The sequence below is a fragment of the Amyelois transitella genome, chromosome 31 (assembly GCF_032362555.1).
Source record: "Amyelois transitella isolate CPQ chromosome 31, ilAmyTran1.1, whole genome shotgun sequence".
NCBI classification, from domain to species: Eukaryota; Metazoa; Arthropoda; class Insecta; order Lepidoptera; family Pyralidae; genus Amyelois; species Amyelois transitella.
Window position 1 is genome coordinate 3,635,857 of NC_083534.1, and position 26,113 is coordinate 3,661,969.

At 39.3% G+C, this 26,113-nt stretch overlaps 1 protein-coding gene across 1 annotated transcript; it reads left to right on the plus strand.

Annotated features, from left to right (window-relative positions):
* The first annotated feature begins 671 nt into the window (after positions 1-671).
* LOC106138937 (zinc finger and SCAN domain-containing protein 10-like) lies at positions 672-24,162 on the plus strand. The gene is made up of 12 exons (XM_060953097.1): positions 672-800; positions 2,263-2,374; positions 4,086-4,143; positions 7,589-7,622; positions 11,654-11,874; positions 15,260-15,372; positions 17,339-17,466; positions 18,855-18,990; positions 19,564-19,697; positions 21,654-21,786; positions 22,726-22,931; positions 24,091-24,162. The coding sequence occupies exons 1-12, from the start codon at positions 672-674 to the stop codon at positions 24,160-24,162; spliced, it is 1,476 nt and encodes a 491-aa protein (XP_060809080.1).
* Positions 24,163-26,113: the final 1,951 nt, after the last annotated feature.

Genomic DNA, 26,113 nt, shown 5'->3' on the forward strand with positions numbered 1-26,113 from the left:
GTACACACAGTACGAGCTTAGATTGGCATTTCATTTTGAACGCAACTTGTTTCATAAATAGATAATAGATAAATATAAATAAAGTGATACTGACTTTATTTAGTGATACTATTATATTATATTACTATACGATTTATTGGAATAAAGTCAGTCTCCATCTGATGTTAAATCATTATTAGATAAATAAATACTGATTTTGGCCCTATTTTTGTTTGCGGCAGGTCGTGCGTGAACTATTCAGTCATAAAAACACACAAAAAAGTTCAATGAACGCAAATAAATTTAAGTATAATATATATTTTAGTATACCAATTTGTTGTTATGAATTTATTGAAAAAAGGCAACAAAAATACCTACTATAGGTAAACTTATCTACAAATCACAGTTTTATCAAATTAATCACGAAAAGAAATATGTACTTATAAAAATATTGATAAGACAGAAAAAAAATGTTATTATCTATGATCTACACAACTTCCGATATCTTTTTTTAACTAGTTGATGGAATATTTTTCAAATTTATTAATTTATTTTTTGACTTTTCCATCAAACTTTTGATCTTCAATTGTTTCTTGTACCACGAAAATACAAAATAAGCAACTGCAAAAGGCCTTTTTAGTTCAAAACAAGGTTAGATGAGGTTCATCGCAAATAAAAGGAATCATAAAAAAATGGAAGATCAGGAGTTTGCAGGTTGCATCAGTTGCTTGAGCAGCAACGATTTATGCGACCTATTTGCTGTTTACTCTGTGAATGAGGACACCTATGCGAAAATGTTTGAAACCTGCTTTGATATAAAGGTTAATATTTATGTATTTTTCTTGGTAGATTAGTACCGTCTAATGATATTATAGTACATATTCTGAGAAATATTTAAATAATTTACGATTGAGTTAGACTCCCCCCGACGATGTAGACACTATCGCATCCTCGTCTTCAAACACAAAAGCATAAAATAGACCTCACATCAGCTTTCCCGGAAGGTTCTGCATACATATTTTTATTATTTATTTGCTTTTTTTTAAATACTGTGAGGAAAATATATATCTATGCTTACATTGTGTAGTGATACCTTGTATCCAATTTTGAAAATAAATCTATTCTATTCTATTCTATTTGACTTAATGCAGGAAACAGTCATCTTAAGACTACTTTATGGAGATTTGAACCTATGCATTATGCTTCGGGCATCATTACCGTTTACCAATGACGATGTCAGTATGGATGTTTGTTACACTTTCACGCAAAAACTACTGAACCGATTACGATGAAATTAGGTACGAAGGTAGCTGAAGAGCCAGAATAACATATAGACTACTTTTTACCTCGGAGTTCCCGCGGGATTGATAGGGTTTCCATGCGGACGAAGTCGCGGGCGTCCTCTAGTAAAAATTTATAGCTTACTAGAAAGTAGGTCGTAAGTACCTACTTTGGTACTTAGTCAATTCGTGCATCAGTGACACAAAATTCGGAGCGCCTTTAAGAAAGGCAAGACATCTATACTAATATTATAAAGCTGAAAGGTTTGTTTATTTGATTGTTTGTTTGTTTGTTTGAACCCGCTAATCTCAGGAACTACTGGTTCGAATCGAAAAATTATTTTTGTGTTGAATAGACCATTTATCGAGGAAGGCTTTAGGCTATATAACATCACGCTGCAACTATTAGGAGCGAAGAAATAATGGAAAATGTGAAAAAAAACGGGGAAAATTATTCATCCTTGAGGGTTTCAATGATGCCCAAAATAACTATTTCACGCGGACGAAGTTGCGGGCATAGCTAGTATTATTTATTTATTTCTAGTCCGGAATGGGTGGAGAGAGAAAATGCGAGAGCAGAAATCTTTGAACCAATGATTTGGCAATGATACCTCAAGGGTTGTGATGGGATAGTTAGCAAGGACTTTAGGTACTCGTACCAAGACCATCCCTAATATAGAAGTAGTGAAGCTATACATACATATAATCACGTCTATATCCCTTGCGGGGTAGACAGAGCCAACAGTCTTGAAGATTAATAGGCCACGTTCAGCTATTTGGCTTTAAGATAGAATTGAGATTCAAATAGTGACAGGTTGCTAGCCCATCGCCTGAAAGAAGAATCCCAAGTTTATAAGCCTACCCCTTAGTCGCCATTTACGACATCCATGGGAGAGAGATGGAGTGCTCCTATTATTTTTTCTATTAGTACCGTGTGGTTCCCGGTACCAATAGAAAAAAGAATATAGTGAGGCTATCATTGAAATAAATCTCTTTGTTTTAGATCGAAAACGGAATGAAGCACATTTGCTCTATGTGTATCGAGAAATTGGAAAGTTCTTCAGCTTTCAAGCAGCAGACGTTGAAGAACATAGCTTTCATTAAAAGCTTAAAAGGTACACACACATACACATATATATAATCCTGGTAAAGGGTCAGGTCAAAAGTACCCGAAACCGCCGAGCTTGTATGAAGAGAGTTATGAAGCGAAGGAAGTATGCAGAGATCGTGGCAAGTGGAAAGAGGTAGTCTCTGCCTACCCCTCCGGGAAAGAGGCGTGGTTTTATGTATGTATGTATGTATGTATAATCACGTCTATATCCCTGACATATAAGACAGAGCCAACAGTTTTGAAAAGACTGATACGCCACGTTCAGCTGTTTGGCTTAACGATAGAATTGAGATTCAAATTGTGATAGGTTGCTAACCTACAAGAATACCAACTTTATAAGCCAATCCCTTAGTCGCCTTCTACGGCATCCGTGGGAAAGAGATGGAGTGGACCTATTCTTTTCTATTTGTACCGGGAACCACACCACACTTAACATAGATAGATATAGTATCGTTGAGTTAGTATCACGTAACACAAGTCTCGAACTCACTTCGAGACTAACTCAACCTATATAAAAACACGCCTCTTTCCTGGAGGGGTGTAGCGGGAGTTACGAACTATAACTTAATTACTTAACCGCCACAAAGGGATGAGCTTCCGCCAGGCTCTCTCTACCCCGCAAGGGATAAAGACGTGTCTATAATATGTAAGAATGTATGCATATTGCTTAACGCTTTTATTTCCACCGCGTTTATTCTGCTTCTTTGTTTGTTTGTAATATCTTTATTGCATAGAAATTTACACAGTAACAAGAAAATAGTACATAGCTGTTATAAAAGAAACAAATCACTTGCAATGGCGGACTTATCCCATGAAGGGATCTCTTCCAGTCAACCGGCAAACAACAAAGGAACTAGATAATTCAGTAAAAAGCGGCAAGTCGCTGTAAATCAATACATACATACATACCTACATATGGTCACGTCTATATCCCTTGCGGGGTAGACAGAGTCAACAGTCTTGAAAAGACTGAATGGCCACGTTCAGCTATTTGGCTTAATGATAGAATTGAGATTCAAATAGTGACATGTTGCTAGCCTATCGCCTAAAAGAAGAAACCCAAGTTTTTAAGCCTATCCCTTAGTCGCCTTTTACGACATCCATGGGAAAGAGATGGAGTGGTCCTATTCTTTTTTGTATTGGTGCCGGGTACCACACGGCACTGTATTGGTGCCGGGAACTGTAAATCAATCAATGTGTCAATCTGCTTTCGTGGTTCTTCTGTTAGAACTAACTAACTTTCACTTCCATACATTAGTGTTTATTTCCTTGGTGCATTTCCCCTAATACCGTCAAACTTTTTCTGTTTGGTCCAGTCAAGTTTTTTCCGTTCGGTCAGCTGGTTGACTGGTAGAGAATGTCAAACGGCATTAAGTCCGCCTTTTGTACATTTTTGTTTTTGTACAATAAAGTTTAAATAAATAAATAACCGTGTGGTTCCCGGCACCATTACAAAAAAAGAATAGGACCACACCATTTCTTCCCCATGGATGTCGTAAAAGGCGACTAAGGGATAGGCTCACAAACTTGGGATTCTTTTTTAGGCGATAGGCTAGCAACCTGTCACTATTCGAATCTCAATTCTATCTTAAAGCCAAATAGCTGAACGTGGCCTATCAGTCTTTACAAGACTGTTGGCTCTGTCTACCCCGCAAGGGATATAGACGTGACCATATGTATGTATGTAAGTTTAAATAAATAAATAAACCTTTCAGACGAGGAATATCTAGATGAGACTATTCTTGAAGAGGAATTGGGCGAGGAAGACATCGCGTCTGGTGAGGATGCTGCGCAGGATACTGACGGTAAGGAAACATTCGTCTCATACATACATACATATAGTCACGTCTATATCCCTTACGGGGTAGACAGAGCTAACAGTCCCGAAAGGACTGAATGGCCACGTTTAGCTGCTCGGCTTAATGATGGAATTGAGATCCACGGCGCAATTCATCTCAGATTTAAAATTGTAAAACGCTTCCGTGCGGTTCCCGGCACCAATACATAAAAAGAATGAGACCACTCCATCTCTTTCCTATGGATGTCGTAAAAGGCGACTAAGGGATAGGCTTACAAACTCGGGATTCTTTTTTTAGGCGATGGGCTAGCAACCTGTCACTATTTGAATCTTAATTCTATCATTAAGCCAAATAGCTGAACGTGGTGTGGCGCCATCTCTACGCCACTCGTCAACAACATCAAATCACACAACAACTGTCAATCATCTCGAAGAAATCGACGCGCTCAGCCAATAGCAGCGAAGAACCCAAATCGCGATTTCAGAGATTTCACGGATTGGAGCTATATATACAACCTCCGACACAACATCGTCGGAGCCGCGGTTCCCCAGGCATAACACCTAGCCTGGCGGAAGATCTTCCCTTTGGTGGCGGTCGAGCCGAATCATCGCTCCCGCTACATTGGTGACCCCGACGTGATTGGAAGCAACCTTCTCCGTCATCATCAACTCCAATCCTCAGTATCACTCCTCACTCTGCAAGCAGTCTCACAGCAAGCCAGCAACTGGGTATCGCAGCAGGTCCATCGCAGCCGACTCACCGAGCTTCCTGGTCCTGTCTCCACCCGCACTCACTCTCATCGACTTCAGCGACCGACGCATCTACCGCAGCCCACGCCTGGATCTCTTCGACGGCCGCTCTTCTCTCCAGCGTGGCAGCTCTGCACGATTTCTCCCGGCGCCAACAAGTCGACTTCGCTCTCTACTGTCTCGACTCACCGCAGACTACGAGCAACGCAACGGCTCACTCCTGATTCACTAGGACTTCGAGCAACTTCCAACTCACTGGAAGACAACTGGCACTTGCAAGCTACTGAAGCACAGATTGCACAGCAAGATCAAGACTTCAGACCTCCGGTCTTGGGGGGGAGTACTGTGGCGCCATCTCTACGCCACTCGTCAACAACATCAAATCACACAACAACTGTCAATCATCTCGAAGAAATCGACGCGCTCAGCCAATAGCAGCGAAGAACCCAAATCGCGATTTCAGAGATTTCACGGATTGGAGCTATATATACAACCTCCGACACAACATCGTCGGAGCCGCGGTTCCCCAGGCATAACACCTAGCCTGGCGGAAGATCTTCCCTTTGGTGGCGGTCGAGCCGAATCATCGCTCCCGCTACAGTGGCCATTCAGTCTTTTCAAGACTGTTGGATCTGTCTACCCCGCAAGGTATACAAGGTGTAACGGAAAGGGGGTTATCATAAAAAGTGGGTGGATACTATACCTTAAATAGATTCTTCCTACTGCTACTGCTGGTCCTTATCACCATGTTCATAAATGCATGTCAATAAAATTTCGCAATAAAATGTATTTATTTAAATGTAAACAAACGTGGCAAATCACTATCGGGTCAACATCCCCAATTCAAAACAACACACACACTAAGACACTATCGATGTAGTACACTAAAACACTAACTCCTCACTCGTCATTTTCTCCTGGTACCGTCGGCGACCTAAGTCGTAGGTAGCCGCTTTGTCGGCGCCGTCAAAGAGATCGCGGCAAGGCGGCGAACGTTTGACGAAGATTCTAAAACAAACAAATAAGACTCGTTTACTTAATCAATAAGAATCATTTTGCTTTGACAGAGGTACGTCGTTTAAGACATTCAATCGATTTGAAAATATTCGCATTAAATGCAAAAGAAATAATAATTACCTACATACATAAAACCACGACTTTTTCCCGGAGGGATAGACAGAGACTACATCTTTCCACGATCTCTACATACTTCCTTCGCTTCATCCACATTCATAACTCTTCATGCAAGCTAATAAATAATTACCTACATTACAAAATAAATTGGTAACTAAGTCAAAGAAAGATTGAAAACCTACATACCTTTCAAAGAAAGGGTTCAAAACGTCGACCTCCTTCTTGGATGCACAAGTCAGCTCTCCGGTAAATGGAAACCCAGACATTGCGAAGCATTCCTGGCGTTACAGTATCGCATGCGGTTTGATGCGGGCAACCATTTCTTCGCTCGAAGGGGAATCCGACGCATACACTTTATTTTTAATGTATCCCCAGAAAAAAAGTCAAGTGGTGTGAGTTCTGGAGACCGCGGAGGCAATGCGATACGTCCTCCTCGTCCAATCCATTCCGGGAACCGGGCATTGAGGTGGCTGCGCACATCACGAGCGGAGTGAGCTGGAGCGCCACCATGTTGGAATATTAGGTTGTTTTCCATCACGAGATCCACGTAACTTCTCACTGGCATTACTGTTCCTCATTTAAGTAATTTTCTAGGAAATTTAGGCTGTTAGGCAAAAAATATGGTTCAACGACAACATCTCCGACTATTCCAGCATCCAGCCAACACATTTATCCGCCACTGGTACTGGAAAGATGACTCCGTAAAAACATGTGGATTGGTAGCTAGGTATGCGACCAATAATGTTCATTGTAGTCGTAATAATATTCTGAATTACTCAAAGAAATCACGAAAGAGAACACGTGTACGAAAAAGTCAAAACACAAACAATGTTGTCACCAGTGCTGCCAGACCAAAAATCCGATTGAGCGCTATAAGATGTAAAAAAGCGCTCGATTTCTCGGAAATTGTGCTTTAAAAAAGCGCTAGATATCGCGCTAAAAGAACAATTTTTCTTGAATGAAATAAAGCAAACAAACAAAAAAACACTCTATTGGGCTTTAAAATAACTGATGCTGATAGAGCCATAGAGTTTTTTAATATGTCATGATGTAAATTAAAAAAAACACCAGATTATCCGCTAGGTGCCATAATTCTGTAAAGCGCACCAAACATATGAAAAAAGCGCTAGATCTAGCGCCCAAAGCGTTAAAATGGCAGCACTGGTTGTCACGCAAACGGATAGCGAACGACTGATTGACTTCTCAAATAATTGTACATTTCCGCTTCCCGATTCTGGCATCCTAGTACTGGGGAGACACGGGCAAAGTCGACCACGGTCACGTTAACCGGCTATTTTTGTAAACAAAGGTGAAATAAAATTATTTTAGTACAAATATGTTTTGTCCCTTTGATTCAATATCTTATTAATTTTACCATAATAAACGGGTTAAAAACAGTATTATTTGATTTCAAAATTTTACCATATTTACTACCACTCTTACCAATAGGAAAAAGTGGCATGTACAAAACGTGTTTCCTAGGTTGACTAAATGTTGACAACTTTTTTATGAATGCGGCGATAAAATTAAACAAAGTAAAAGTTTACTAATCACAAACGTAAATAATCAGGTGGGATCATCATTTTACCCTCACTTACCCTAAAGCGGAAGAAAGGATACGTGTACATCACCTGTCTCGCGGCGTAGCGCCATTGGGCGGCGCTTAGTGTACTAGACAGTGAACCCATTGACTGCGCACACACACACTCTCAAATTTGAATATTGACCTTGAATTAGTCGAATTTAAGAACGAGAGACAAGTACTCTATCTAGTCTTGCCTTCTCGTTTTGGTAAATTAGGGGCCCGTTTTCATTTACTATTTTTAAGTAGATAAATTAAACCTCTTGCGTATCCATGAAATCCTGGTAGCTAAATGATTAATTCCTTTATTTTATTCGGAGATGTTTTTACCCATGATGCAAAAAAGAGCAGTGTTGTTGATGCAGATGACGCAGAGAGACTGCCGTCTGACGTCCGCAAGGATCAGAGACTTAAAAGAAAACATGTTTCCCTTCACGAACATTTCTTTCTTCCCGGACTTTTAACAACCTATGTAAACGTCATTTAAGTACTAGATCATTAGTAATAGTTTTATTAACCCTTTAGTTCGCAACAAGAATTGTATTAAAAATTGTTATATTTTTTTAATTATTTGATTTAGTAATGTAATATACTAAATCTAAAAAATATTTAAAAAAATTAATTATATATATTTTTTTAATAAATGGATGTTTAAAATACGTAACATTACGAAGTGGCCAGCATTTAAGTGTTCAAAAATACCGTTATGTATTTTTAACAATGCGAAAGCTACAGGAAAATAAAAATAAAATTTCTATTGATTTTTTTTAAACATTTATTATTATTATATCTTCAAAAATATAGAATGGTTTAATGGAACTCTTTTAAAAACTGTCATGAACCTAAAAATATTATTGATCATGAAAATTTTTAAAACAGTTGCATTTTTTCTCAAAACATAATCTCAAATAACATTTAGAACATATAACAGTTGTCATACCATTCTTACAAAATTTGCATCTGCCTGGAGATGCTATGAAGTCAGGCATGTGACCCACGTGGTCACGGCGAATTGCATCAGAAGGCCTCGGTCCCGTCGGCTTTTGATTTTTTTTACTTACCAGATACTTCTGCCCTGACAAATATTTTAAAACCCCACTTCTTTGCTTTTTTGCTCTGGTTCCTTTATAGGGCACCATCATTTCATCAACACTGTACCAATGTTCTTCTTCTATTTTAAGACAGTTTTGACGTATTACTTCAAAAATCGGCCGAACTTTGAAATAACGATCATCATTTGGTTGGGTATTGTCGACAAAGTGTAAAAATTGACGTATCTGTTCGTAACGCTTTAAACTCAAATTGAAATTGAAACTTTTTAGAAATTTTTGAACGGCATATAAATTTGTGTTTTCTATAATTATTTTTATAACATCTTCATTAAAGAAATCGAAATAGTATTCAGATGGCGACTTTGATTCAGAGCCAAATTTAATAAAAGTTATTTCATCCAAAATTGCCTTCCCATTCAAAATTCAAGGGTTTTTTTTAATGAATGCTGTCTTTTTTTTATCAACAAGGTTGGTAAAGGTCTCTTTCTTGAACGAGTGATCTTGGGCACACTTGAAGCTTCAGGAGTTGGTGGAACCGACAAGACAGATGATATTGATTGAATGGCAGGCAAATCTTGTGGTAAATTATGTGATGCGAGAACTTCGGAAATAGACGGAGTGGATGGTATCACGTCTTCAGGCTAAAGCGTATCATCATGTGACTCGTCTATAATATTCAGACGTTCCAAAGAGGAATCTAGAGAGGGAAGTGCAGAACTATAAACAGTTTCGTCTTTTACTATCTCTTTGTCACCGTCTGATATACTGCTATCCAGAGAGATGAGGACCAGAATCTTCTTCACACGCTCTAAGCGCAACTTATGCTAGAACAAAATCAAGCCACCATTCATGCAAACACCCTCCAACACCATGGTTATTTAAAATAAAAAAGCCTAAATACATTGCTCATCATTTCGCAATGTTAGTTATTGTTAACATTCGTAACTTCGCCTCAATCACCGTTAGCTTCGCAATGTTAATTGTAGCTAACATTCCACTTTTACATGTTATAGAAAACACAAAATGACTTTGTTAGTAATATTTTGTACTAATAATTGTAGAATGCAAACATAAAAACATATTTAATGTAAAATATAACGAAAAATCATGCTTTTAATTAAATAAAAATAATATTTCTTACCATGTGCGCGGGAGCAGTTCGTGGTCGGGACGCTATTTTGTACCTCAATTTCAAATTTTACAACTTAATAACGTTTTATATTTTGCTATGGATGGGTAGTGATGTCTTTAACTAACTTATCGAAAAAACCGCTGTAGAATCGATATTGTTTTGAAGGTAGAATTTTCGAAATGTGTGTGTTATGTATATCTAACGCTGCGAATTAAAGGGTTAATTTATGAGGATATTCGTTAATCGGCTTCTTAAAATATGAAAAAGAATTTCGTTCGTAATAGAAAATTTCTTAAAATATCCGGAACCCATTTTAATACATTATTAATCGACCTTGCTCTTTGCTCCTTGCAAAGAAAAGTCACGCCGATTTCAGGGTTCATTTGGAAAATTTTAGTTAAAACCAACAACAATAGTTTGCTCGGATTTTGTGATTCAATAATAGTTTGATTATTTCTCTTTTAAATTATTATTTCTTTAAAAAATATTTCTTTCATATTTAAGTTTTTCATAATGTTACAAACACATTCTCTGGTAACTACTACATTGATATTATTCAGTACGCTTAGTTCGTTGTTTTACTTTTACTTTATTACTGTAAAAACGCCAGTCCGGTATTTTAGTTGCTACAATTAATCTGCTAAAATAATTGATGAGAAAGTGTTAGTCAGTTTTCTTTTTTGCCATGAGATTGAAGAGTCATATGAAACACTGATATTCAAACAGCCTTCAGTGTAAAGTTGTAATTTTAATGAGATAAAGTAAAAAATCAAGTTTCGCAGGTGGGACTCGTCAGCTAAATAGTAAAAAGTAAAGAAAAAAGCAGGAACACTTAGTTAAGAAAAACAAAAAAAAAAAAGATATCCGGAACCCTGGCTCTAAAATACTATTTTAAAGTACCAGGAGTACAGACGGGTGGCGTCGACATTAGGCCAGCGGGCCAATGCGTGTGATCGTTAAGATGCTATTGACCTCACAGCTGTTTATTGCTGTAGTGTTGTGCAAGTTTTAATAAAATAACATAAAATAAAATAAAATCGGCTGTAAAAAATAAAAATTTCAAAATAAAAAATTTACTTTTAGGGTTTTGCGTGGCACCAGGCTGTTTGTTACCGGTAACTCGTTTGGTGTACTCAATATGATAACCCCCTTTCCGTTACACATTGTATAGACGTAACCGTATAAAAAGATATTACGCATTTATAAAAATCATTTATAAACGTCCTGCTAAAGGGTGTCAGGTCAAAAGTACCCGAAACCGCCGAGCTTGCATGAAGAGAGTAATTAATGTGGATGAAGCGAAGGAAGTGTGCAGAGATCGTGGCAAGTGGAAAGAGGTAGTCTCTGCCTACCCCTCCGGGAAAGAGGCATGATTTTATATATATGTATGTATGTATAAAAATCTGACACTCTACCAGTAGAGAAGTAATGAAACTAGAAGACACATAACTCTTCTTTATCATCTCTAGCGAGCGTAGCTCTAACAGTCAAAACAAAAAAAAAAAAAAAAAAAAAAAAAAAAAAAAAAAAAAAAAAATGGTTTTATTGACTCATTTCAGCAACATATTATGTACATTCATCGTTCATATAAAAGGTGTTAATACATTTTCTAATCTGGTCCAACGCTCAGCCTTCCACCATCAAACTAAGAATAAACCTGTATCTTGATTGGTAGAAGGCATCACGGAAGATCCGGTAGGATGTAATGATGTTTGTTTATTTAAGTAGAATTAAAATGTACACTGATTTAATAATTCCCAAACTAGACGAATCTGTATTCTGGGAATTATTTTGAGTTACACAACAGTTAACTAAGAATAATTCCCAGAATACAGATTCAGAAACAAAACCATTCATCAGATATAGAAGACGAGTACGCCGTCCAATCTCTAGACGAGACCCGCTGCATATACTGCCCGCTGCAGCTGTCCTCGGTGGAGGAGGCCCACGAGCACATCAGGGCGGTCCACGAGCTGGAGCCCAGGACTGGTCTCCCGCTGAAGAAGTGCTCGCTGTGCGGTATATCCATGAAGGATCCGGCCGATCATCTCAACAGGTAATGCTGACTGAAGGTTGGTAACCCATCGCCTAAGGAAGAATCCCGAGTTTGTAAGCCTATCCCTTAGTCGCCTTTTACGACATTCATGGGATAGAAATGCATCTCAACAGGTATTGTTGACTGAAGGTTGGTAACCCATCGCCTAAGAAAGAATCCCGAGTTTGTAAGCCTATCCCTTAGTCGCCTTTTACGACATTCATGGGATAGAGTGTGGAGTGGTCCTATACCTAGTTTGTAAGCCTATCCCTTAGTCGCCTTTTACGACATTCATGGGATAGAGATGGAGTGGTCCTATACCTACTATTTTTTCTAGTTTCCTAGTAGTAGTGCCGTGTGGTTCCGGCACCATTAGAAGAGATAGAATAGGACCACTCCACATCTCAACAGGTAATGTTAACTGAAGTTTGCTAACCCGTCGCCTAAGGAAGAATCCCGAGTTTGTAACCCTATCCCTTAGTCGCCTTTTACGACATCCATGGGATAGAGATGGAGTGGTCCTATACTCTCTTTTCTTGTTTCCTAGTAGTAGTGCCGTGTGGTTTCCGACACCATTAAAAAAGATAGAATAGGACCACTCCACATCTCTTGACGAGTACGCAGTCCAATCTCTGGACGAGACCCGCTGCGTATACTGCTCGCTGCAGCTGTCCTCGGTGGAGGAGGCCCACGAGCACATCAGGGCGGTGCACGAGCTGGAGCCCAGGACTGGTCTCCCGCTGAAGAAGTGCTCGCTGTGCGGTATATCCATGAAGGATCCGGCTGATCATCTCAACAGGTGATGTTGACTGAAGCTTGCTAACCCATCGCCTAAGAAAGAATCCCGAGTTTGTAAGCCTATCCCTTAGTCGCCTTTTACGACATCCATGGGATAGAGATGGAGTGGTCCTATACCTACTATCTTTTCTAGTTTCCTAGTAGTAGTGCCGTGTGGTTTCCGGCACCATAAGAAGAGATAGAATAGGACCTCTCCACATCTCAACAGGTAATGTTAACTGAAGTTTGCTAACCCATCGCTTAAGAGAGAATCCCGAGTTTGTAGGCCTATCCCTTAGTCGCCTTTTACGACATCCATGGGATAGAGACGGAGTGGTCCTATACCTACTATCTTTTCTAGTTTCCTAGTAGTAGTGCTGTGTGGTTTCCGGCACCATTAGAAGGGATAGAATAGGACCACTCCACATCTCTTGACGAGTACGCCGTCCAATCTCTGGACGAGACCCGCTGCATATACTGCTCGCTGCAGCTGTCCTCGGTGGATGAGGCCCACGAGCACATCAGGGCGGTCCACGAGCTGGAGCCCAGGACTGGTCTCCCGCTGAAGAAGTGCTCGCTGTGCGGTATATCCATGAAGGATCCGGCTGATCATCTCAACAGGTGATGTTGACTGAAGCTTGCTAACCCATCGCCTAAGAAAGAATCCCGAGTTTGTAAGCCTATCCCTTAGTCGCCTTTTACGACATCCATGGGACAGAGATGGAGTGGTCCTATACCTAGTTTGTAAGCCTATCCCTTAGTCGCCTTTTACGACATTCATGGGATAGAGTGTGGAGTGGTCCTATACCTACTATCTTTTCTAGTTTCCTAGTAGTAGTGCCGTGTGGTTTCCGGCACCATTAGAAGGGAAAGAATAGGACCAGGAGAATCTCTGGACGAGACCCGCTGCATATACTGCCCGCTGCAGCTGTCCTCGGTGGACGAGGCCCACGAGCACATCAGGGCGGTCCACGAGCTGGAGCCCAGGACTGGTCTCCCGCTGAAGAAGTGCTCGCTGTGCGGTATATCCATGAAGGATCCGGCTGATCATCTCAACAGGTATCATTGACTGAAGGTTGCTAACCCATCGCCTAAGGAAGAATCCCGAGTTTGTAAGCCTATCCCTTAGTCGCCTTTTACGACATCCATGGGATAGAGTGTGGAGTGGTTCTATTCTATCTTTTCTAGTAGTGCCGTGTGGTTGCCGGCACCATTAGAAGAGATAGAATAGGACCACTCCACATCTCAACAGGTAATGTTAACTGAAGGTTGGTAACCCATCGCCTAAGGAAGAATCCCGAGTTTGTAAGCCTATCCCTTAGTCGCCTTTTACGACATCCATGGGATAGAGTGTGGAGTGGTCCTATACCTACTATCTTTTCTAGTTTCCTAGTAGTAGTGCCGTGTGGTTCCGGCACCATTAGAAGAGATAGAATAGGACCACTCCACATCTCAACAGGTAATGTTAACTGAAGTTTGCTAACCCGTCGCCTAAGAAAGAATCCCGAGTTTGTAAGCCTATCCCTTAGTCGCCTTTTACGACATCCATGGGATAGAGATGGAGTGGTCCTATACCTACTATCTTTTCTAGTTTCCTAGTAGTACTGCCGTGTGGTTTCCGGCACCATTAGAAGGGATAGAATAGGACCACTCCACATCTCTTGACGAGTACGCAGTCCAATCTCTGGACGAGACCCGCTGCGTATACTGCTCGCTGCAGCTGTCCTCGGTAGACGAGGCCCACGAGCACATCAGGGCGGTCCACGAGCTGGAGCCCAGGACTGGTCTCCCGCTGAAGAAGTGCTCGCTGTGCGGTATATCCATGAAGGATCCGGCTGATCATCTCAACAGGTATTGTTGACTGAAGCTTAGATCCCTTAGTCGCCTTTTACGACATTCATGGGATAGAGATGGAGTGGTCCCATAACCTACTATCTTTTCTAGTTTCCTAGTAGTAGTGCCGTGTGGTTTACGGAGCCGCCCGCCGATCATCTCAACAGGTATCATTGACTTATATCGCAAGGTTGCTAACCAATCGCCTAAGAAAGAAATCCGAGTTTGTAAGCCTATCCCTTAGTCGCCTTTTACGACATCCAAGGGAAAGAGATGGAGTGGTCCTAGTCTTTTTTGTATTGTAACCATTAAACGTGTCAAATTATTACTAACATTAGTACATAAGATTTACTAACAACTCTGGACTGTGTCTGAAATAAACATATTTTATTTTATTTTATTTATTTTATTATTAACCTAACGGTCGGTGTTATATGACTTGTCTAGTCTAGAACTCAAGATGCTTGGATGTCATAATTCTTAAAAATCATGGCGTTCTGTCGAAGTGACATCATAATCTTCTACCACAATTCCACAGTATTGGGGTAAAAGTAAATAAGTATAATTCCGTAAGGAGTGTTTATGTTACCTGAGACGGCTCCTAGGTTTATCACCTCGGCCTTCAAAGACGAAAGACTATATGTGACAGACATTTATCACGATCTTTTAAATAGACACACTGGTGTCATTGTCATCACTTCAAAGTGATGCTCTCAGAAGATGACCAATTAAATCCTCATCCTTTGAGTATCAACTTCATATTACTTAATTAAGTCAATGTTCCCATGACGTTTAGATGCCACACCATGAACTCTGACGCCGAAGGTAGACAGTATCCGTGCCATTTCTGTGAAAACGTCTACAGCACCAAAAAGGCATGCTTCACACACCTCAGGATGAAACATGGATGTGAGTGGGTTTGGATATTTATTTATTTACTAGCTTCCGCCCGCGACTCCGTCCGCGCGGATGTCGGTCTTCGCGTGGATGGTTTATTTCTCCATTTTGAGTAACTCTGACAATGATATCTTATAAATATCTATTGGACCCAAATACGGCTAGGCCTATAATAAAAGAACGTCTATGGATAAAACTGAAAAATTAAGATTTATTTATTTTTCTACGTATTTTTCCAGGATTAAAAGTATCCCATTTTATGCCCAGGATAATAAGGCATAATTATACCAAGTTTCATCGAAATCGAACCGTTAGTTTTCACGTGATACCTGAAAATATAGAAAGACAGACAGACAAAAAATCACATTTTTGGGTTTGGTATCGATCCAGTAACACCAGCTATTTATTTTTTCAATATTTTCAATGTACAAAATTGACCCTTCTACAGATTTATTATACGAGTATGTTTATATAACTTACAACAATCATTATTAACTTTGAACTTATGGAACTAATGCCGTGTGGTTCCCGGCACTAAAGAATAGGACCACTCCATCTCTTGGCCTAGGATGTCGTAAAAGGCCAAATAGGCGAACTAAACGCTTCAATAGCTGCTTTTGGGTTCGAGCGGCTGACGTGTGGAATGAACTTCCCGCGTCTATATACCCAGACGAGTAATGTCCACGAACATTGAAAAGTAGAAATCTTTCTGAAAGCATCTTCATCTTCAACGTCACTTATCGTTCAGGTGAGATGGAAGGCAAATGCCTATAGGATTATGAATATAAAATTTATAGAAAATTACATTTATCTTTATCATCTCCTCAAAAGGGTGATGGCATTTCGCCCAAACAAATAGACCACTGGTAAGAGAAGATGCACAAAAATTCAAAATTTTTATTCATTATTATAGGAAACTTCATATCGCTTAATAATTGTCAAAACTTTTGGTTTCACAACATTGGTTGACGTCAAATAAATTACTTCAAACTAAGTTTACTGCCGCTTCCAAGGCGTCAGTGCAGAAGAAGCGGTAACAAACTGCACTGCAGCATTTAATTCAACAACATCAACTTCACAAATATCCAAACTTAGAATAGAATGTGAACGAGAGAATACATTGTTCAGATTAATATATTTATATGATATTTTACACACATATACATATTATTATATACTCGTACATGTATATACATACTTATATTTTTTTTATGGATTGCCAATTTTTAATACATTTATGTACACCAGCTGAAGAAACTCTTCCAGTATTGGTCTTCAAGCATCTCCTACCCTCCTCTCTTATATTATAATTGTGAAGTTGACGTTGTTGAAGAAAATGCTGCAGTGCAGTTTGTTACCGCTTCTTCTGCACTGACGCCTCGGAAGCGGCAGTAAACTTAGTTTTAAGTAATTCATTTGACGTCAACCAATGTTGTGAAACCAAACGCTATGACAATTATCAAGCGATATGAAATATATTCGTAGCATTGCATTTGTAAAACTACCTACATTTTATGGGTGTTCAACGATGAGTGCCAGTGTACGTTCAAACCTACATATTATGGTTTTTGTTACACTGTAGCAGTTAAATGTATGTAATGTAAAAAATATCTAAGTTTAATAATAAATAAATAAAAATAATAAAAATCTATACTTAATAATGCGGCCTCTGTGGCTCAGCGGTAGTACGCTTGTCTGTGACACCGGAGGTCCCGGGTTCGAATCCCGGCCAGGGCATGATGGGAAACGAACTTTTTTCTGATCGGCCTGGGTCTTGGATGTTTATCTATATAAGTATTTATTATAAATATAGTATCGTTGAGTTAGTATCTCGTAACACAAGTCTCGAACTTACTTCGAGGCTAACTCAATCTGTGTAATTTGTCCCAAAAAAAAAAAAAAAAAAAAAAAAATAAAAAAAAAAAAAATAATGAATAAAAATTTTGAATTTGAATTTGGATTCTTTCGAAATTTCCAGTGAAACTAGGTAACGCCCAAACTGTCAAATACGTGCAGCGCGAGCGCAAGAAATGTCACATGTGCAGTCGTGATTTTAGCCAGAAGCAGATTCTCAACAAGCATTTACTGAAAGCTCATGGTTTGGAGGTAATTAGGGTTGAAAAAAGCGGGAAATGTTCCGGTTTTTTTCAAATTCCCTCGTTTTTATACAAGTTTTTTACGAAAGTTTTAAAACGGAAAAATATGAAAAAAAATACGATAGGAAAAGTATTGATTACCTTACAATATGCATCATTGTTTCAAAAATTGGTAATTATACATAGAATATATATATAGTTCTTCAATCGTTTTTTTCTTATTTTTCGAAACAAACGACGAAAATCTCAATAAAACCGTTTTTTCCCCAAGGTTTTATTGTGATATATTTCAATGTAACAACCCAATAAAACGGTAAAAAACGAAAAAACGTTTCTTTCACCGAAAAAAACAATTTGTTTCTTTCGGAATTTTCAACGCTAGGTAAGATACATTGGAGAATAACTAACAATTTCTCAGTAAATATGACTTTGTTCAATATAATTATACAGTACTAGCTGTGCCTGCGACTTCGTCCGCGTGGAATAGTTATTTTGGACATCGTTAAAGACGAACTTAGGTATCTTGATCAAATTAAGGACGTCCTGGTAAAGGGTCAGTTTAAGTGTATCCGAAACCGCCGAGCTTGCTTAGTAGCTTAATTAGTCATCCTTGTACATACATACATGCATACATACATACATACATTAAATCACGTATCTTTCCCGGAGGGGTAGGCAGAGACTACCTCTTTCCACTTGCCACGATCTCTGCACACTTTCTTCGCTTCATCCACATTCATAACTCTCTCATTTGCATGACGACGGTTTCGGGCACTTTTAATCTGACCCTTTACCAAGAAGATCATCTGATTATTAACAAGCATGCTTTTATAATTACTACACCATAAACATAATCGGCACTGTTTGGTCTACTATATTGTTAACTGTCTTTGTAATTCTGTCTTAGTTGACGTTGTTGAAGGAAATGCTGCAGTGCAGTTTGTTACCGCTTCTTCTGCACTGACGCCTCGGAAGCGGCAGTAAACTTAGTTTTTAAGTAATTTATTTGACGTCAACCAATGTTGTTAAACCATACGTTTTGACAATTATTAAGCGTCCTATAATAAATCCTACTACATACTATTATAAAGGCGAAAGTTTGTATGGATGTTTGTTACTCTTTCACGCTAAAACTACTGAACCGATTACCATGAAATTTGGTATGTAGGTAGCTGAAGACCCAGAATAACACATAGGCTACTTTTTATCCCAGAGTTCCCGCGGGATTGATAGGGTTTCCATGCGGACGAAGTCGCGGGCGGCCTCTAGTAATGAATAAAAATTTTGAATTTGAATTTGTCTGTATTTTTGACTGTTTGTGCCACAAAAAAAAGAAAAAAAAGTACCTACCTACAACTAACTGCCTGCCTACCTAAAAACTAAATGCTCTTATCGCAGGTAGAGAAACGTAAGGCGTTCAGCTGTCCGCTATGCGATGAGAGAGTGAGTTACGGATCTCACTTCAGTTCGCATCTGCTTCACACGCACAACGTGTGCGAACAAGTTGAACAGCTGGAGTTTTACACTATGGATGGTGAGTGTCTATTGTATATCTGTACTAATCTATACTAATATTATAAAGCTGAAGAGTTTGTTTGTTTGTTTGTTTGTTTGTATGCCCTAATCTCAGGAACTACTGGTTCCAATTGAAAAATTCTTTTGGCGTTGAATAGACCATTTATCGAGGAAGGCTTTAGGCTATATAACATTACGCATGTGTAGAAGAAGCGGCTGAACAAGCTTAGCTTCATAATGTAATGTCTTTTCTTAATTCTTAGCTTTTATTGTCTACTTATTAAAGAATTTCCAAAACGCAGAAAGTATGAAACATCTCATTGTATGTCTATTTCACAGAAAACCCTGCCCAAATCCTAAACCCCTGACTCTCTTACTCTTCCCGTTCCAATCAAATCCCCTTTCCTACATACATACATACAAAAAGAGACTACCTCTTTCCACTTGCCACGATCTCTGCACACTACCTTCGCTTCATCCACATTCATAACTCTCTTCACGCAAGCTCGGCGGTTTCGGGTACTTGTGACCTGACCCTTTGCCAGGACGTCCTTAATTTTCCTTTCCCCTTTCCTTCCCTTCCTTTCCCCAGATTTCATGTTATTCAAGAGTGCAATCCAAGAGGAGACCAAATACCGCTTCAGAAAAACCACGGCGAGCAAGCAGACTATTGAGGGGGTCCGGTCTCATTACATGTGTAGCCAGTCGGGGGTATACGTTTATCAGGTACCTGTACATATCTATGGTAATAAATAATAATAAATATTGTATATACGGGACAAATTACACAGATAGAGTTAGCCTCGAAGTAAGTTCGAGACTTGTGTTACGAGATACTAACTCAACGATAATATATTTTATAATAAATACTTATATAGATAAACATCCAAGACCCAGGCCAATCAGAAAAAGTTCTTTTCTCATCATGCCCTGGCCGGGATTCGAACCCGGGACCTTTGGTGACGCAGACAAGCGTACTACCGTTGAGCCACAGAGGCCGTCAATAGTATAGTATAATCACATCTATATCCCTTGCCGGGTAGACAGAGCCAACTGTCTTGAAGAGACTGATAGGCCACGTTCAGCTGTTTTGCTTAATGATAGAATTGATATTCAAATAGTAACAGGTTGCTAGCCCATCGCCTAAAACAGGAATCCCGAGCTTATAAGCCTATCCCTTAGTCGCCTTTTGCGACATCTTTTTTTTATTGGTGCCGGGATCCACACGGGACAGGTACCTATATTCAAATTCAAAATTTATATTCATTATTGTGGGATACTTCTTATCGCTTCATAATTGTCAAATCTTTAGGTTTCACAACATTGGTTGACGTCAAATAAATGACTTAAAACTAAGTTTACTGCCGCTTCCAAGGCGTCTGTGAAGAAGAAGCGGTAACAAACTGCACTGCAGCATTTTCTGCATGCATGCATATATGTGGTGGAAAGTGGAAACGAGAGGTGATTGGTGTAAAATTGAGTGACAGATATGAGGAACAGCGTGTTGTGAAGACAGTAGTGACAGGCATACATAGATTGTTCAGATGGTTTTCATCAAATGGAGATGAGAAATGAGAGCAGATTTATTAAGCAGAAACTTAAGGTACAAAAGTTGCCGTGTGGTTACCGGCACCGATAGAAAAAAAGAATAGGACCACTCCATCTCTTTCCCATGGATGTCGTAAAAGGCGACTAAGGGATAGGCTTACAAACTTGGGATTCTTTTTTAGGCGATGGGCTAGCAACCTTTCGCTATTTGAATCTCAATTCCATCATCAAGCCAAACAGCTGAACGTGGCCTATCAGTCTTTTTAAGACTGTCATGACTCTGTCTACCCCGCGTGGGATATAGACGTGATTATATATTATAATTTTTTTGTGAGTTAAACAGAGTCAGTGGTCGAACGGTGTTGCCCGACTTAAATACACAATTAACAATAGAAGCTGAACGTGTCCCTACAGTCTTTTCAAGGCTGTTAGCCCTGTCTACTCCGTTAAGGATAAGGACGTGATTATATTTATGTATGTAGTGCCGTGTGGTTCCCGGCACCAATACAAAAAAGAATAGGACCACTCCATCTCTTTCCTATGGACGTCGTAAAAGGCGACTAAGGGATAGGCTTACTAACTTGGGATTCTGTTTTGGGCGATGGGCTAGCAACCTGTCACTATTTGAATCTCAATTCTATCATTAAGCCAAATAGCTGAACGTGGCCTATCAGTTTTTCAAGTCTGTCATGGCTATACCGCCCGCGTGGAATATAGACGTGATTATACGTATGTATGTAGACGTGATTATAATTTGTATTTCATATGAAATTGTAAATCGTGTGTAGCAAATCAAATAAATGAATTATCTATCCATCTATCTATCTATACATACATATGTTCACGTCTATATCCCTTGCGGGGTAGACAGAGCCAACAGTCTTGGAAGGACTGAATGGCCACGTTCAGCTATTTGGCTTAATGATAGAATTGAGATTCAAATAGTGACAGGTTGCTAGCCCATCGCCTAAAAGAGAATCCCAAGTTTGTAAGCCTATCCCTTAGTCGCCTTTTACGACATCCATGGGAATAGATGGAGTGGTCCTATTCTTTTTTGTATTGGTGCCGGGAACCACACGGCACATCTATCTATGTGTGTATGTTCTGCTAACCCCCCCCCCCAATGGCTCCCAGGGCAAAGGCAAGCGGCCAGCGCCTGAGCGGCAAATCTACAAGACCGGCAAAGCGTGCCCGGCCCACATGATTGTCACGGAGACCTTGGACAGGGTGCTGGTGACGTTCTACAAGACCCACGTGGGGCACGGCCGTGAGTTTGTTGCTCTTGTCTGTGTTTGTTTGTTTTTTTTTTTTAATCTAGATGATTGAATTCATGCCCTGTGGTTCCCGGCGCCAGTACAAAAATGAGTTTTTTTATGCAATATAAAGATATTGCAAACATAGAAACAAACAAAAAAGAATAGGACCACTCTGAGACTCTGGACTGGACAGAGTGCTGGTGACGTTCTACAAGACCCACGTGGGGCACGGCCGTGAGTTTGTTGCTCTTGTTTATTTTTCTCAACACGCACATTCATATAGTCACGTCTATATCCCATGCGGGGTAGACAGAGCCAACAGTGGTAAAAGACCAATAGGCCACCTTCGTATGTTTGGCTTGATGATAGAATTGAGATTCAGAGATCTTAATTAAGAGACAGGTTGCTAGCCCATCGCCTGACAGAAGAATCCCAAGTTTATAAAAGCATATTCCTTTGTCGCCTTTTACGACATCCATGGGAAGGAGATGGAGTGGTCCTGTTCTTTTTGTTTTATTGGTGCCGGGAACCACACATTTTTTCTTAACCATCTATTTATTTATTATTAACTTTACTGAGCCTTTAAGGTAAACGTTTTTTCGCGATGATTTCCCTCACCGTTAGATTATGGAACATCTATAATAATTTACAAAGCTGAAGAGTTTGTTTGTTTGCTTGATTGAACGCGCTAGTCTCAGGAACTACTGGTTCAAATTGAAAAAAATATTTTTGTGTTAAATAGACCATTTATCAAGGAAGGTTTTAAGCTATATAACATCACGCTGCAACTATAAGGAGCAAAGAAACAATGGAATATGTGAAAAAAACACGGGGAAAATTATTCATCATTGAGGGCTTCAATGCTGCCCATAATAACTTTTTCATGCGGACGAAGTTGCGGGCACAGCTAGAGATAAAAAAAAAACTTATATCAATCACCTCTCACCCAGCTTGCCCGTATTTCGAGCCGCGCGAGCCCAAAAAATTGAAAACTGAAACGTTGGTCTCCCATTGCGAGTCTAACGAAGACCCGAACGATAATGGCGGACATTCCTGGATCTGTGACACGTGCGGTATTGAGTTTTACGACGGCGGAGAGTTCAACATGCACGTGGCAGGTCACGGGCTGAGCATATCGTGTCAGTTTTGCGGTGAGGTAGGTAATTTTTGTTTTTAAATTGATAGATAGAATAGAGTAGAATAGAATAGATTTATTTTCAAAAGTATCACTTATTGACGTCACATCACTTAAATCTAATTATAACTACTAACGCTTGCAAAGCGCATGTGTAGAAGAAGCGGCGGAACAAACTACACTGCAGCATTTTCATCGGACGTCAATATACAAATATAGATCTTTTAAATCTAAATCATGGACGAATGCGCATTGTCTACATTATAAAACATGAATGAATGTAGAACTAGTTATTTCAATAGATACGAATATTTCGTCATCTCTAATAATAATCTCCTACTAATGTTGTAAAGCTGAAGGGTTTGTCTGTTTGTTTGTATGTTTGAACGCGCTTATCTCAGGAACTAGTGGTGCGAATTGAAAAATTCTTTTTGCGTCGAATAGACCATTTGTCGAGGAAGGCTTTAGGGTATATAACATCGTGCTGCAACTATAAGGAGCGAAGAAATAATGCAAAATGTGATAAAACCGGGTAAAATTATTCATCTTTGCGGGCTTCAATGATGCCCAAAATACCTTTTCCACGCGGACGAAGTCAACCATTGGGTCTGACAGAAAATTATAGAATATTGAACATCATCTAGGCCCAAAGACTTTAAGCCAATTAAGGGTCACGTCTTGGTCTCAGGGAAGAAACGACTAGCTAGAACGCTTCGCAATGCTGAGTAAATTCGCAAAGCAATGTTTTTTTTTTTTTTTAAAGAATTGATTTATGACTCAGTTTTAAGAGACCAGGCCACCCTTATAGACAGACTAACTCAAGGGGCTATTTTGGTGGATGCACCTTTGAAAGAAAAGCAGCCTTAAGGGATTCATGGACTATATGAATTTTGATAATCATTTCTAGATCAGAAATCAATGAATTAATGTTGTGTGTGCTTTCCAGCTCTTTAGAATAGAACTACTAATGTTTCCCATTGATATCGTAAAAGGCGACTAAGGGACATGCTTATAAACTTGAAACTCCTCTTGTAGGTAATCAGCTAGCAACCTCTCACTATTTGAAGCTCAATTTGATCATGCTGAATGTGGCCTTTCAGTCTTATCAAGACTATTAGCTCTGTCTACCCCGCAAGGGATATAGACGTGACTATATGTATGTAATGTTTATTTTTCACAGGACTTCCAAGACATGGAGACTTGGACCCACCACATCCAGAGCCAGCATAGCATTGGAGGGTGTTACAATTAATAGGTTTTTTAAGGAAATGCCTCTTCAGAATAGCTTGTTTGTCGACATCATTTAATACATAGGTACATAAAATCACGCCTCTACACATGTACACGAGACTACATCTTTCCACTTGCCACGATCTCTGCATACTTCGTTCGCTTCATCCACATTCATAACTCTCTTCATGCAAGCTCGGCGGTTTCGGGTACTTTTGACCTGACCCTTTGCCAGGACGTCGTTAATTTGATCAAGATACGCTCGTCTAGGCCTTCCCACTCCGACCTTTCTCTCCACACTCTCCTTGTATATCTGCTTAGTCAACCTGCTTTCATTCATCCTCTCCACAGGTCCCAAAAAATCTTAACATACCCTTGTCTATACCTGTAACTACATCTTCTTTCACATCAATACATATATTCAAATTATACCACAATATATAATCTTTACAGAGATACAGCGATCAAATCTTTATACTTACAGTACACTCAAGCAACTTATACTCTGTACATTGATAGTATTGGTACGAGTACATGCGTATACGCACATTCTTACTCGATCGTTTAATTTTAGTTAATAAGATTCTTGTTTTGAGTTAAATAAATGAAGTGTTCTATTAAAATCTAAATAAATATTACATTATTCTTTAACTGCCTTTTCATTCTTTTTTTGGTGTTTCATTTCAAGAGAAAAGTTACGGGTTCTTTTATACGTGGCTGGCAGATCATCATCTATACCAATATTATAAAGCTGATGAGTTTGTTTGCTTGTTTGTTTGTTTGAACGCGCTAATCTCAGAAACTTCTGGTTCGAATTGAAAAATTGTTTTTGTGTTGAATAGACCATTTATCGAGGAAGGCTTTAGGCTATATAACATCACGCTGCAACTATAAGGAGCGAAGAAATAATGGAGAATGTGAAAAAAAACGGAGAAAATTATTCATCCTTAAGGGCTTCAATAACTATTCCACGCGGATGAAGTCGCGGGCACAGCTAGTACTACATATATGAGTACCTATCATTAACCACTTTGGGCAACTCACTATTTGATCAGTGATCAACCCCGTTAAGGTAGAGAAACACACATATCACGTCTATATCACTTGCGGGGTAGACAGAGCCAACAGTCTCGAAAAACTGATAGGCCACGTTCAGCTGCTTGGCTCAGCGATAGAATTGACATTCAAATAGTGAAAGGTTGCTAGCCCATTGCCTAGAATCCCAAGTTTTTAAGCCATTTACGACATCCATGGGAATGAGATGGAGTGGTCCTATTCTTACGTTGTTGCCGTGTGGTTCTCGGCGTCAATAGAAAAAAGAATAGGATAAGTGTGGGAAAGGAAAATTGGAGGATTTGTTACCAACACGAAGATGTTTGTTGGTTAGGTAGGTACTTTTTTACGCAAAATCTCCTAGATGGACTTTTCTAGGTAGGCGGTAAGTATATAACCTGGATTAGCATAAAAAGTAGGTACTTTTTATCTCGAAATTCCCACCTGATACGATATTTGGAGCACAAATAGTTACATATATACATACATATAAAATCACGCCTCTTTCCCGGAGGGATAAGCAGAGACTACATCTTTCCACATGCCACGATCTCTGCATACTTTCTTCGCTTCATTCAAATAATAGTTTCTCTTATATTTCTCTCTTGGAGAGTCTAGTATCCTCAGTTATCATTCCTTTGGTTTTAAATAAAGCAAATTATGCCTTGATTGTTTAAACTAAATATGAAAACACCTCACAATCGTATTATTTCCCGCAGTCCATCGGTCAATTGTTTTCAAATAGCACTTCGCAATTTCAATAATCATAGTTCCTCTATTCACATGACTAGAAACAAACTTACATTCTGCGGTTGTGCAACTTAACAAATAACGTAACTACAAAGAATATTAACTTAACACAATCGCCAGCGACTGCAAATGTAACTTTGTCTTGTGTGAGATACAGTGAAACAAACTTT

Coding starts and splice junctions, on each gene's coding strand:
- LOC106138937 (XM_060953097.1), top strand. CDS start 672: ATGGAAGATCAGGAGTTTGCAGGTTGCATCAGTTGCTTGAGCAGCAAC. Junction 11,875..15,259: donor CCGGCCGATCATCTCAACAG/GTAATGCTGACT, acceptor CATGACGTTTAG/ATGCCACACCATGAACTCTG. Junction 17,467..18,854: donor TGAAAGCTCATGGTTTGGAG/GTAATTAGGGTT, acceptor CTCTTATCGCAG/GTAGAGAAACGTAAGGCGTT.